This window comes from Chenopodium quinoa, unplaced genomic scaffold (genome assembly GCF_001683475.1).
Source record: "Chenopodium quinoa cultivar QQ74 unplaced genomic scaffold, ASM168347v1, whole genome shotgun sequence".
NCBI classification, from domain to species: domain Eukaryota; kingdom Viridiplantae; phylum Streptophyta; class Magnoliopsida; order Caryophyllales; family Amaranthaceae; genus Chenopodium; species Chenopodium quinoa.
The window spans coordinates 2001698-2015390 of NW_018743175.1; the positions used below are offsets into that span (position 1 = coordinate 2001698).

The following is a 13693-nucleotide window of genomic DNA, read 5'->3' on the forward strand; positions in this document are numbered from 1 at the left end:
GAAACTATGAATGACACATGTCATCTTCTGGTTAAAAATTTTCCCGCCATTTTACTTTCCATGTAATCCTCCGTAATTTTGTGAAAGTTAAAATTATATTTTAACATATTTATGTGAATATTTAATTATTGTTATTTATTTACATAATTCATTTTATTATGGTTTAAGCAAATAAATTTAATGTTTATAAAATTAATAAAATTATTTCACTACTCATATTTTAATCATAAATTATTATGCAAGTCCAACCCATTAATTAAAAAGCCTATTCTTTTATCTAAAACCCACTCACTTTAACCCCAAGTAACAATCCTAGTTTTATTAGAACTAGGAAACCCAAAACCCCACTTCTTATTATTTAAACCTATCTAAAATTTTCCACCTTTTCACTCCAAAATCTCGCGTTGAAGTGTTGTTGCTACTGCCTCCCTTCTTGTTCCTCCTATTTCACGATCAACAACAACAAAAAAAAACGTTGCTGCTACACCAGCCACTGCAGCCACCGAGCACCACAACCACCGGGGTCCGCCTGCTGCCGCGCCGCCCAGCACACCACCAGCAACCCCCTTGCGGTTCTTCTTCTTCTCTTTTTCTTTCTTCCTTCCTTCCTTCCTTTTTATTTTTGCCCTAATCCTTCATTGTTTTGATAATTATTTTTTATGATATTGTTAATTGATTTTAATGGTTTAATCATGTGATAATTTATCTTAAATTATTAGTTTTATGAATCTTATTACACACTTTAAAATTTCAAAAAATTTGTTCATAAAATAAGGGCTTAAAAATGTTAGTTTTCATGTTTTGGGGTTTTAAACTGTGTTCTACAAGTTATTTAATTAAAATGATTATATTGTAATTCTACCATGATCATGATGATGTTTAATTCAAAAACAAATTTTCAGTTTTCCGTAATCAACTTCTGATCTCCGTTCTTATTTTTTTTAATCACGTTTAGATTCTAACTCGTCCGATTTTTACAATAAAACAGTGTTTTCGTGTGTAAACGACGTTTTAATCAAAAATCACTACCTTTGGTAGTATGCACCACCCTCACGTGGTCAAATTCAGCCTCTAAATATGGTTTTCGGGCAGTTTTTGATTTTTAATGAAGGTTTAATGTTTAAAATAAATTTTCAGATTATTAAAGTTTTAATCTTGGGTTTAAATTGTATTGATTTCGTGTGTTTCAAGTCTCTAATTTCATTAAACAAAGGTTGTGGTTATTTTATAATTATAAAGTTTGGAACTTTAAAGTTTAATTGCAAGAATAAATTTTCAGATTTTTGGTTATTGTTTTTGGAGTCTTTAATTACATTGAATTGAGGAATTTTTGGGTTTTTAGTCTACTAACTTTCTATATAATGTATTTAGCGATAAAGATTTCTATAATTTCAAGATTTCATGTGTAAAATAAATTTTCAGATTTTTATAAAGTTCTAAACTAGCTGTAATTTCATGAATAAGTATGTATTTTAAGGTTTTTATGTAGGAAACTTAAAGAACTATATATAAGCTTTTAATTCTAGTAAAAGGGAAGGTTTTAAAGTGTTGTTTAATTGAATTTTTAAGGTTTTAAAGTAAGTTAGTATTACTGTAACTTATATTGCTTGGGTATTGATTGAATTATTATTGTTTGGTTTAGGAGAGGACTTTGTAGAAGGCGATTTCTAGTTCCTAAAGTGGCTAACCAACTCGTTTACTCAAGTTACGTAAAAGGATACGAAAACCTTGACTTTAGAAGCATGTTTAAGGACTTGGAAAAAAATTAGAATCATGTTAGGGAAACTTGTAGATTGGTTGAAATTGTTTGGTAGTGAGTTTGATTGATGATTAATGTGATGATTGGTTTTATTCATGTATGAGAAATGCGTATTGATTTTCTTATAAGTGTTATTTATGCAATAGCTTGCAAGATGATCGAAGTTTAGAGGCAAAGGTAAATGAATATGTGGAATGAATTATTTTAATATTCGTTCATGTTTATTGAAATGGAATGAGTAAAGGGAGAATTAAAGTCTTATAGGACGAGGTTGATGATTTAAGGTGTCTTATGCACCTAAGGTGTTTATACACCGAGGTAGTTAAGGGATTTAATAATAAATATTGTTTTTCACTAATAAATCAAGAATTGAATTGGAAATTTGAATTGCTTGAATGATTGATGTATGATTGGTTGTATCATTTTGCATTAGAGTCATCACCAAGTTTAAACTGGTAAATCACGTAACGTGCAAGAAGGATGAGCAATAAAACTCTGGATTTGTGCACATCTAGAGTAATGACAAACAGGAGTTGGGGTACACGGGGTATTAGCCGTGCACTTTTCTAGAGGATGTCTGATCTACGAGTCTCTTGTTTTCAAATACTTTTTAAAACTATAGGGAATTAGATGAGATCTCACACTAGCTAAGGCCACGAAGTCGCGCCCGTGTGGCATTGGATGTTTATTGATGTTTCCGAAATGAGGCATGGGGTTTTTCTTTTATTGATGTTTTGAAACGAAGCATGGGGAGACAACCTTGTCTATTGCTTAATCCAATCAATGAATAAAATGAAATGAATTATCGTTTGTAATTAGTAAAGTCTTAGTAATGTTAACAGTTGAGGCATGTGTTTGGGTCAATAATTAAATTGTGTGTGCTGATTGATTTTTAGTAACATGCTAGGGATCCTTTGCTATATCTCGTATGTAGCTTGTATGTACTCAGCGTTGCTGAGTGCGTGCTTTTGTGTGTCTCTTTCTTGGTCATGGCCTTCGCCTTTTCAATGACCCTGTAATGATCCAAGTTTTACACTTGTAATATTGGGGAGCAGATTAATCACAAGTTTTTACATAATCAAAACATGCATCAAGGTGGTGGGATTTTGAGTGGAGTGTTGGATATTTCCACAGCTTATTCCATTTTATAAGTTTGGATTTATTTTAACTCTGGTTTGATTTATTTACTATTTTTATTGGGTTGGTTTTGAATAAGGGCCTTGATGGTTCCAACTCGTAGACTAAATTTGGTTTTGATACTTATTGATAACTGAGTTAGTTTTTCCGCTACTAAATTCTGAACTAGCCTTAATGTTTGAACACGTGGCGGTATTACGTCAGTAATTCTCTTGCAAATTGTTAAAGGTATTTACAGATTTTTAAGAGAGAATTATTAGGGTGTTACATTCCGTTTTTACGCAGATTCTATAAGGAAATTATTTTATAATAATTCAAAATATCTTTCTTCCAATTAAAATTCTTAACATTAATAATTCTCCATATTAACCCAACTAATACACTTTTACATATACGTAGTATTTTATATTAGGTATTTTTTTTTTTGTAAAAAATAAATGTATATTAGGTAAATATTATTAAACAATACCGCTCTATATCATCTTAGTTTTCGATAATACTATCAACTCTTTTTTCTTTTTTCTTTTTCCAATTTTGTTACTTTTGCAATAATGTTTAAATTAAAAATAAAATCATTTTGTTAATACACAAATATATATACTTAATTTTCTACTCTTAAAAGTCGTATCAATAATAACGCAGCACGAGCAGGTACTATCCTTATAATTTTATTTTTTAAAATGAAAACTCATAGACCCCCCCCCCCCCTTTTTTTTTTTTTTTAAAAAAAAAAACAAGTTTAAGTGTCATTAGCCTTGACATTAGTATTCTTCCCCCCCCCAAAAAAAAAAAAAAAAACTTGACATTGGTATAGCTTGGTATAAAATTAAAGTTATATTTATTTTTTGCATTAGTATTATGAGTATAATTTTTTATAAAATTCAATACAATAACTCTTTATAAAATTTAATACAACTGTGCATTGTACGGGACTTAAACTAGTGACAGTATAAATTAATTTGTGGGCTAATAGGTTAAATTATCTATTCAAATGTAAATTAGCGGTAAGAAGTTGCTTTTTGTACAATACTATATTATGATATCAAATACCCATTCAGGTGTCACTAACAATATTTTTTAAATAAAAACATATAGGTTAAATGTGCACATTGTGCACTTATATACATCATGAAGTGTGCACCACATAAATGAATGATGCATGATACTTGTAGTTACATTAATGCCCTTTTACTCTTCATAAAACTATATCATAAAGTATTGGGTGAGTTTATTTCACCGTGAATCCATCTATTTAATACATAAAATTTCAAAATTTAAAATGTCCAATATAATAAAGTATGTTAAATTTGATAACTTAAACTAAATTAAAAATCACAATAAAATCAAGTTAATTGGTGTAATAAATTATTTAAAGGGTTAAGACTATAAGAGAACTGAAGGTTTCTTCTCATCCCTATTACCCTCCCCAAAATCTCCAACTTCATTCCCTCGCCACCCTCTTCCCTTTTTCTCTCTACTGCTTCTTCTATATAATTTCACCTATATCGAATATCATAAAGTATGTTAGTTTTTGATAATTTAAACTCATTATCAATCATATCATTGAATCAAATTAATTTTAATTTCGACCATATCATTAAATCAATAAACTCATTCTTAAGATTAGACAGATCATGGTTAAAAAAACAGTTATCACTCTAGGATCAATACACCCCCACACATCCACCTCATTCTCAAATTTTCAGTAAAATTACTCCAAAAAAGTAGATGGGATAGTTGAAATATTTAAAAAAATGTAAAAGAAAGATAGTGGGTTAATAATTTATTGAAAAGTAATGAATGTAAGAGGAAAAAAATAATAAAAAAAAAAGTATTAGTGAGTTTGGGGAGATCATAAAAGGAGAGAAATATAATATTGAAAGGCTTGTCAAAAAAAAAAATACTTCCTCTGCTCCATAAATATTGCAACAAGGATGAAATTACGCATTCCGAAACACATTTTATATGCTAAATATCTATAATTATATAAGAGTAAAAATTATAAAAAGTTGATATTGTGAAAGTATTATACGAGACGAATCTAACAAGATTTCATATGACTATATTTTACTTTACGTATAAATCATGATATGTAGCCAAACAAGCGTGATAAATAGTGTAAAAGTCCAATTGTTGCAATATTACTAGAACGTAGGAAGTATATATTAAAACACAAACTTTTCATATGTGGATAGTCACACCGTGTTACTTCGTTAGTGTTATAGGAGTTACTTGGTCAGTGTTATATGGATTACATGGCCAGTGTTACAAGGGTTACTTTGTCAGTGTTATAGGGGTTGCTTGGTCAATATTACAGGAGTTACTCAATCAGTGTTATAGGGGTTACTTTATTCTTTTACAAGCGACCATATAATGTGGTCAACCACACACAAAACACGCTGATGTTAAAATGTACCGTAACACTTAGAAAAAATGACCGTATTTGGTGTAATACTTTTAAAAAACACGGAGGCAGTACGTAAATAATGTAATACGGAGTATTAAAAAAATATAAAGGGCCAAGATACGAGAATGTAAGGTTTCCTTCCAATCCCCATTTCTCTCCCCAAAATCCCCTTCTCTCTTCTTTCCCCCGCCACCCCTCTTTGCCTTTTTCTCTCTCCTTTCATCCTTTCTACACAAAAACCTTCATCAAATTCCATAAATCTCTCAACAATAAACCAAATCAAAATCACAGACAAAATCAATCAACCAAAAAAATGCATAGATCATCGAGCAATACAAGAGTAGCAGATGAATATTACAGAAATTCATCTTCCTTCTTTTCATCTTCTCCATTACCAATCGATGGTGATGCAAATGGGAATACCAATGCAAATCTTCCAGTTTATAATCCTGGATCTCACCCCGCTAAGAAGGAGAAATCTCGCCTTAGATCCGCTGAAAATGCTATTCATCTTATCCCTCTTGTTCTTCTTCTTTGTGCTGTAATCCTTTGGTTTTTCTCTAACCCAGGTTTGAATTTTGTTTTTCTTATATCATCAATATAAATTTATGTCATTTCTTTATATCTTATAAAAATTGCCCTGTTATTTTCATCATCTGGGTTTTGTTGATATTCTTATGTTAATCATGGATTTTGATTGTTATGTTATTAGATGGAATAATTTAATTTAATTGGAATTAGAAATTTTTTGAAGGTGAGATATTTTGTGTTGTTTAGTGTTGAATCCCATTTGTTTATGAAAGTGGGTTTATGATTGTATTGTATGGTTATTGCTTATGAGCTCATGGAGATATGGGAAGGGATGTTGGCTAGTTATTAGTTGGTTTGAGGTCGAATCGAATCCCGTCCGTATCACTGTCCTTTATGGCCTGCACTAAAATTAGAAATCATGTTATAATGACACGAATAATTGGTGTTTATGAGTATATGTTTGTATGCTACGGAGCATGAATTATTAGTTCAATGATTTGTGACCCTGTTAGGAACTAAAACCAATATACCATTGTTGTTTTGGGATTTCTTACCATTGTTGTTTAATTTAGGAGTTAAAGGTAATCTCTTTTTTTCTTTTTTTTTTTTTGTGTGTGTGTGTGTGTGTGTGTGTTTGTGTAGATAGAGCGACAATGGGCAATGATGTAGGTAGGTATGATTTGATCCGAGGTTGTTTAGTTGTTTAGCTGTAGAACTATTAGTTGGACAAAGTTTTGCTTTTTTTTTTTTTTTCATTTTTATCTCTTGAAAAGAATGTTGCAATAATTATAAAATGAATCCATAAATCCTGTAAAACAATAATTGTATATTCAATCTTCTCATTAGTGTTGGGTGTGATAAACACTACAGCCGGCTAGATGTTGGTACCATGTCACTTCAATTGTTTTTGGTAATGCGTTCTTGTAAGCGACTTGATCTTCAAGGACTGAGGAATACTGGTTTATGATTCATTTCATTACTACCTGTTCCATTCATGTTGACATGATTCTTTTGGGAACAGTAATACCCTCCAATTTGAGTGTAATTGTCTCCCTCTAATCCATTCCCTTGTGCCTAATGATCACTGGTTTTCCTCTAAAATTTCAGTTGACGTTATAAGTAACAAGCCTGGTTCGATTGCTGCAAGAATTGAAGGTTTGCAGGCTGCTGGGGCTGTTGGCATTGATGGCACTCAGAACACTGTGCACTTGGAGCTTGAAGAACATGATTTGTTGCACCAGCATCGGACAATTGATAAAAATCACTCAATATGAATTCAGACGGATAAAGCTGTTGCGCTCTTTTCACTCATGGAGATCTGTAGAACCAACTGAAGCTCTGTTTGGTTGAGGCAAGCATCCATCCTTTTAAATTCTTCGACCAGAAGATAGTTAGAGAGATGCAGAGTAGAATCAAATATGTTTAGATGAGAGTTTCTGTGATCAGCTACTCTTTCTAATATTGCAGCTGAGAGTATAGGTTATATACATATGTAGGTGGAAGATTAAATGTATAAATTTATGGTAAAGAGCTTATTATAGCTCGTATAATATTTATATTATTGTTGACTTCTGAGTCTTGCACATTGAGTTATGACTATATGTCTATCTCTTTCCCCCCAAAAACCACTCCGATGTTGTTTAATATTGTCACAATTACAGAGGTTCACTAGCAAAATTTGTATGCTCCAGCAGAGGTCCTATCTGAACTACCTTGGGTATAACAATGCCATTTCTCACTGCACAAACTGCAGGATTCTCCCACTGGAGGAGGTTGCCAACAAGGTTTGCTCGGATGGTTAAGGGAAAGACACGAGCCCACCTCTCATCTCCATATGATTTCATTGCATCTTCAATAGATCCTTGTCCATGATTTATTGCTCTAGAGAGCTTCTTTGCCAAGACAATTGCATCCTCTAGGGCACAACATCCACCTTGACCAAGATTGGGAGTCATCGGATGCCAGGCATCTCCGGCTAGCACAACTCCTCCTTTCGACACTGGGGGAGTTAGAGTGGGCCATAGCCACCGGTCCTCAAGGGCTGCTCGACTGATTGTCTCTTCAGGCGTAAGATCTATGGAGGTCAGCAGCTCAGAAGGCCAGTTTCTGACTAAATCGAGTGCTTGTCTCTTCACCTCCAGTGGTTTCGAAATTTTCGGACCTGATAATTTTAAAAAACTTCGTGTTATAGGTGGCTTGATGAAAATGGATGAACGAAGATATCCCTATGAGAACTCAAATATAAGAATGTAAGATATATAGCTCTATAGAATGTAATTTTCTGGACCTGGAGAGCTTCTGTTGTAGCAGATGAACCAATAAACTTTTGTTGGCGAAACAGGAACAAATCCAGCTCTAACTCCTCTTCCATAGATGTAACTCACCCGCGGTTGATGAGGCTGCCCTTCACTGTAAACTGCCAGCCCTCGAATGGCACAATGGCCAGCATACTTAGGCTCTGGAAAACCCATCCACCGTGCTATTTGAGACCGGATTCCATCACATCCTATTACAACCTAATGAAAATGATATCAGAAGTTAGTGATATGAGCTGTTAGGCTGTTAGCCTTGATCCTTGACATATGAAGAAAACATCAGAAGATAGCTAACAACTTTGGCTGATAATTTAGCACCATTAGTTAACTCTAGCTGAGTTTCCCCTGTTCCCTGATTTGTTTCAATCTTAGCCAACTTGGACGAGAATTGCACAGAATTTGGGGGTAGTGCATCAGCAAGAGTCTGCAGAAGAACTCTCCTCTCTACTGCACGTACCTCTTGACTACAATTTGTTACGGAGTATTTCAACTTAATTAGTACTCCGTATCAAACCATATAGGCTGAAAGCTGAATCCGAAGGATAATTCAAATATGGCTCAAAATGTGAATTACTTTACCTTGGATCTACGTCTTTGAACTCAAATGACTTGAGTTCTTTCCCTTCGTCTGTTTTTATAGTCATCCTGTGCAGCTGATATCATGTAAATATTCAATGGCAAAAACAAGCGTACACATGAATCATAAGATTATACCAAGTATTGCTCAATCAATTGTCATGTCTTAGTCTTTAAATTGGTGATTTAGAAGGAAACATTCATGGATTCTATCGCGATTTTCAATATTGATCAAACTCTCATTACTGTATATATTATGCTTCAGATATTGCACTGTGAAATTAGCTTTTAAAATGCAAAAAGCTTAATATTCGAGTAAACGAAACGAAATGATCAAAGATGATTGCATAATACTTCCTCTGTTACTTAATCCTTGCAACATTTCTCTTTACACGCTTGTCAATGCACTATTTCAATCGTCAATATCTTTAATTACCAACGTGTAGAAATTATAAAAATTTGATATTAAGAAAGTATAAATCTAGACGAGTAAAACAAGATCCCACATGATTATATTTTTTCTAATCTATAAATCATTAAAGCCAGTCAAAGTGAGATATGTGAATAGTATAAAATTCAAACTGTTGTAAGGAAAAATAAAATAAAATAAAATGGAGGAAGTAATAAAGAATATGAAAGCATTACCCTTGCATTTGAAGAAATTGGGTCCTAAGCTCATTTCCAACACCAAGAATATCCAATACTTTCCACCCATTCTTAAAGAGGCTGAGTGATGTTCCCCCTTCTCTTAAGGAATCTGATTGCTCCAAAACTAATGATGGAATTCCAAGCCTTTCATAAAGCATAAGCAAAGTTTCATTATCATACTAACCAAAGTTACAAATTCAAAGAACAAAAAGTTTCAACCCCAAAATTTGAGATCTTATTATATGTAGTCTGCTCGGAATTAAATATTAAGTTGATGGTTTAATTTGAATTAGTAACGTGATAACTAAAGCCAAACAAAGGTAATATAGTATGTTCGGAATTAAATACTACAAAGTACGTTAATAATCTGATTTGAAGCGGTAACGTGACAACTAAATTCAAACAGAGGTAATACACACGGGGTGTCAAATAAAACCTGTGAAGGGCGAGAGCGGTGGCGAGACCAGCAATTCCACTATTCCAGCACCAACAATGACTACATCTTCATTCCGAGTATCAGAATTTGATTTTGCTAAACAGAAGAATTTGTTCCCATTTTGTGGTTTGTATGGAATAAATTTGTTAGTTGAGTATGTAGATTTTTGGTGATTGATTGCAGTTGAAGAATAAGGTGGGAGAAATTTGTTGGCAAGAAAAAGGGATGATAAAGTTTTTGAAGACATTTTTTTTTAGTGTTGCAAGAAAGTAAAACACAGTCAATTGCACAAAGAAGAGAGAAAAGAGGGTGTGGCAAGTAGTGGCTGAGAAATAACGGTGAAAAAATAATCTAAGGTCTTGTTCTTTCCACGTTAAATCACAATGTTGAAGAAAAATTATTCAATTAGTTTATATAAATTTTGATAAGCAATTATTGTAAATCAGTTCAAATCATTTATATAAGTAAGAAAACGTCGTGAAGTATTTATTTGGAAATGTGATTCAACTAATTTATCAACGAACAACGACCTATGGATTATTCATTTAATTTGGCGTAATTTTTTAGAATTGAAAAACTAATACTATAATATTGTTTTCCAAAAAAATAGCTAATCAACAATTATATATATGGTTAACTTAAAAGTGTAAATGCCTTTTAATATTTGACAAAAGATTGTTAGACTAACCGTATGTTACATACAAATGTTACAATGTGCCAATTTAATAAATCACGCCTTTAATAAATCGAGTTATTATAATTAATAACTTATCATCATAAATTGTATTCCATATACTACCTCCGTTAACAGTTATTTGCAACAAAGGGGGTCTGCACGGACTCCTAAGCAAAAGTTTTTAAGAATGATTATTGAAAAATAAGGTCATATGCTTAAGTATATATATTAATCCTACTAAAAAAAACAATTAAAAGAAAAAACCATAACCACGGAAACCCAGAACCACCAAAAACCACAGGAACCACCAAAGCCACCGAAACCCACAACCCAGAACCACCGGAATCCAACGACTAACCCAACAAAACCACCGACGAACCCTTCAAACCCACCCACAAACCACCAAATCCTTCGAGTACCACCAAAACCAACCCTTCAAACCCACCCACAAACCACAAAATCCAACCACGAACCACCAACGAACCCTTCAAACCCACCCACAAACCACCAAATCCAACCATGAACCACCAACAAACCCTTCAAACCCACCCACAAACCACCAAATCCAACCACGAACCACCGACAAACCCTTCAAACCCACCCACAAACCACCAAATCCAACCACGAACCACCGACGAACCCTTCAAACCCACTTACAAACCACCAAATCCAACCACAAACCACCGAAACCTTTCGACTACCACCAAAACCAACCCCCACGAACCCAGCAAACCCAACCACGAACCCAGCAAACTCACCTACAATGCACCCCCACAAACCTGCTAACCCACCCACAAACCACCAAATCCAACCACAAATACAAGCAAACCACCGACGAACAACTAACCAGATCTAGAACCCCCTTTAACAAAAGGTTTGAAATTTGATGAGAGATGAAGAAAAGGAAATGAGAGATGAAGAAGGAGAGAGAAAGATAATTGGAGAGATGCACTACAACAAAATAAAGCATAGGTAACAGTGAAAAACTATTGCCTAACATAAAAAAAAGTGTTGCCTTGTAGCTAAGGCAACACATATGAGGTGTAGTTTATGTCCCCGTTGTCTATTCCTAAGGCAACACATTTTTATCCAAAAGCAACAATTTTTAAAGCCAAGGTAAAATGATACTTAAGGCAACACTTTTACAAAGGCAACAGGTGATAATTGTTGCAACCTTAAAAAACAATTCAAAATCGTCACATTATGTTATAATATGCAACAACCTTTTCACTTGTTATATTTGTTAGTAATAGTATTAGAGTGTTGCCATATTTCTTAAAGGTAACACCTTGAAATTGTTACTTATGAATTGCACAAGCTAAAATGAATCGACTACTTTTTATTATTTATTGTAAGTAATAATTTATTGCTTACAAATAAAATATTGAAATTGAAATACATACACACTTATGCAAATAAAATATTGAAATTGAATTTATTAAATGAATCTAATGTATACATCACAACCATAACAATTAGTAGCACCTGTTTTAAAAAATAAAATAAAATAAAAAATTCACATTACAACAACAAGATAACGAGCAGTGAGCATAGCAACAAACATATATAGCAGCAACTGAAACAACGAGCAATAGCACCAGCAATGGAGGGCACTAGCAGCTGCATCAACAGAGAGAACATGTGCACATAAGGTACGGGAACATCAAAGTAAGAAGCTTTGTTTCTTAGTAGAGAGAGCATTATTAATGGATGAATGAGTGTACCAAGAAAGGACTTGGAAGCTTGATGGTTATACGGTTGTGTATTTGTGCAACTGACAGGCTAAAATCGTATCACCTAATCAAAAGTAATTCCTAAAACCACTAACTAAAATAGATAGGGAAGTAGGGTCGAATCCACAAACTAAAATAGATAGGGAAGTAGGGTCGAATCCACAGAGAAACAAGTCTTTATATTCCTAATCAATTAATATAATCTAAATAATCAAGTAACCAAATTGTTCTTTAATGAGAATTAAACTAATGGAAAATAATTAAACTAAAGGAGGAAATCAATAATAAAAGGCCCAGGGTATAGGTTCATCAATAAATAATATTTCAGGGTAAAACACAACAATCAAGTATCAATGCATCAATTAATCAGATTATAAAGGGCTTTCGCTACGTATTATAATCACAGAATTAATTCACCGGTATTAAATCGCATCTCTCGAATCTTGAATTAACCATTTATAAATTAACCTGCCTATTAAAACTAAGCCTAAACATCAATTCTCATCTCCCGAATCTCGAATCAATGTTGCATAACTCATACAATTAAACCAGGCGTAATCTAATTGTATAGCATTAATCCAATCAATAGGAAATCAACCAAAGCATTAACAATCAACAATAGTAAATTACCCCTTCATATTATTTATGGATCCCCACAACCCTAGAAATAACTACTCACATATATTTAAATCTAAACTAATCAAAGCATATAAAAAAAGCATGATAAAAAACAATAATAATAAAACTAATAAGAAAGCAAATACTAAAATAAAAGCAATAATAATAAAACTAAAGTAAAAACAATATATTAAACTAAAGTAAAAACAAAACTTATAAAAAGAAGAAAACTAAAACTAAGCTAATCCTCCCCTACGTAAAAGCCTACTACCTTCCTTATATATGAAAAGTCCAATCCCCCTAATTCCACTCAAACTAAAAGTATTATAAATCAATCCAAAAGCTGACAAAGTCTATCCTAAAAACTAATACCAGAATTGCTGCCACCATTATCCAAGAGTTTGGATAGCCCAAAACAACAAAGCCCAAATAGCTAGACACAGGCGCTGATATCCGCTCGGACTGGGCCACGCCTCGCTCGATCGGGCCCGGTCAGCTGACTGTTCTTGGTCCATTGATTTGCAATATTGGGACATTAATTATAGGACTTAATTCTCTCTTTTGTTCACTAATTCGTCCATTATAATAAATTTGGTCCGTCATAGTTGTTTGAACTCATGCTAATAACTTGGAACTTCGTAGCCTACACACTTAATCGAGCCCTTAATCACCGAACCAAATTTCTTCAACTCGATCTTGGGCTTTAAATATACGGTGATAAAATACGATCCAACTCCAATTTCTTTCTAGTGGCTCAATAAGCTCAGGAATTAACATAAATCTATAAATTCCTACAAAATAATACCAACTCTACAAAAACACTAGAAACGTATATTAGTAATAAAAATAGCTCCGTA

At 33.1% G+C, this 13693-nt stretch overlaps 1 protein-coding gene and 1 pseudogene across 1 annotated transcript; one reads left to right on the top strand and one right to left on the bottom strand.

The window, feature by feature from the left end:
- The first annotated feature begins 5345 nt into the window (after positions 1 to 5345).
- Positions 5346 to 7402, top strand: LOC110732396. Its single transcript, XM_021912330.1, has 2 exons — positions 5346 to 5872; positions 6942 to 7402. The coding sequence occupies exons 1-2, from the start codon at positions 5617 to 5619 to the stop codon at positions 7106 to 7108; spliced, it is 423 nt and encodes a 140-aa protein (XP_021768022.1). The 5' UTR covers positions 5346 to 5616; the 3' UTR covers positions 7109 to 7402.
- Positions 7403 to 7457: 55 nt separating this feature from the next.
- On the bottom strand, positions 7458 to 10236 carry LOC110732395 (annotated as a pseudogene).
- Between the last annotated feature and the right edge of the window lie 3457 nt (positions 10237 to 13693).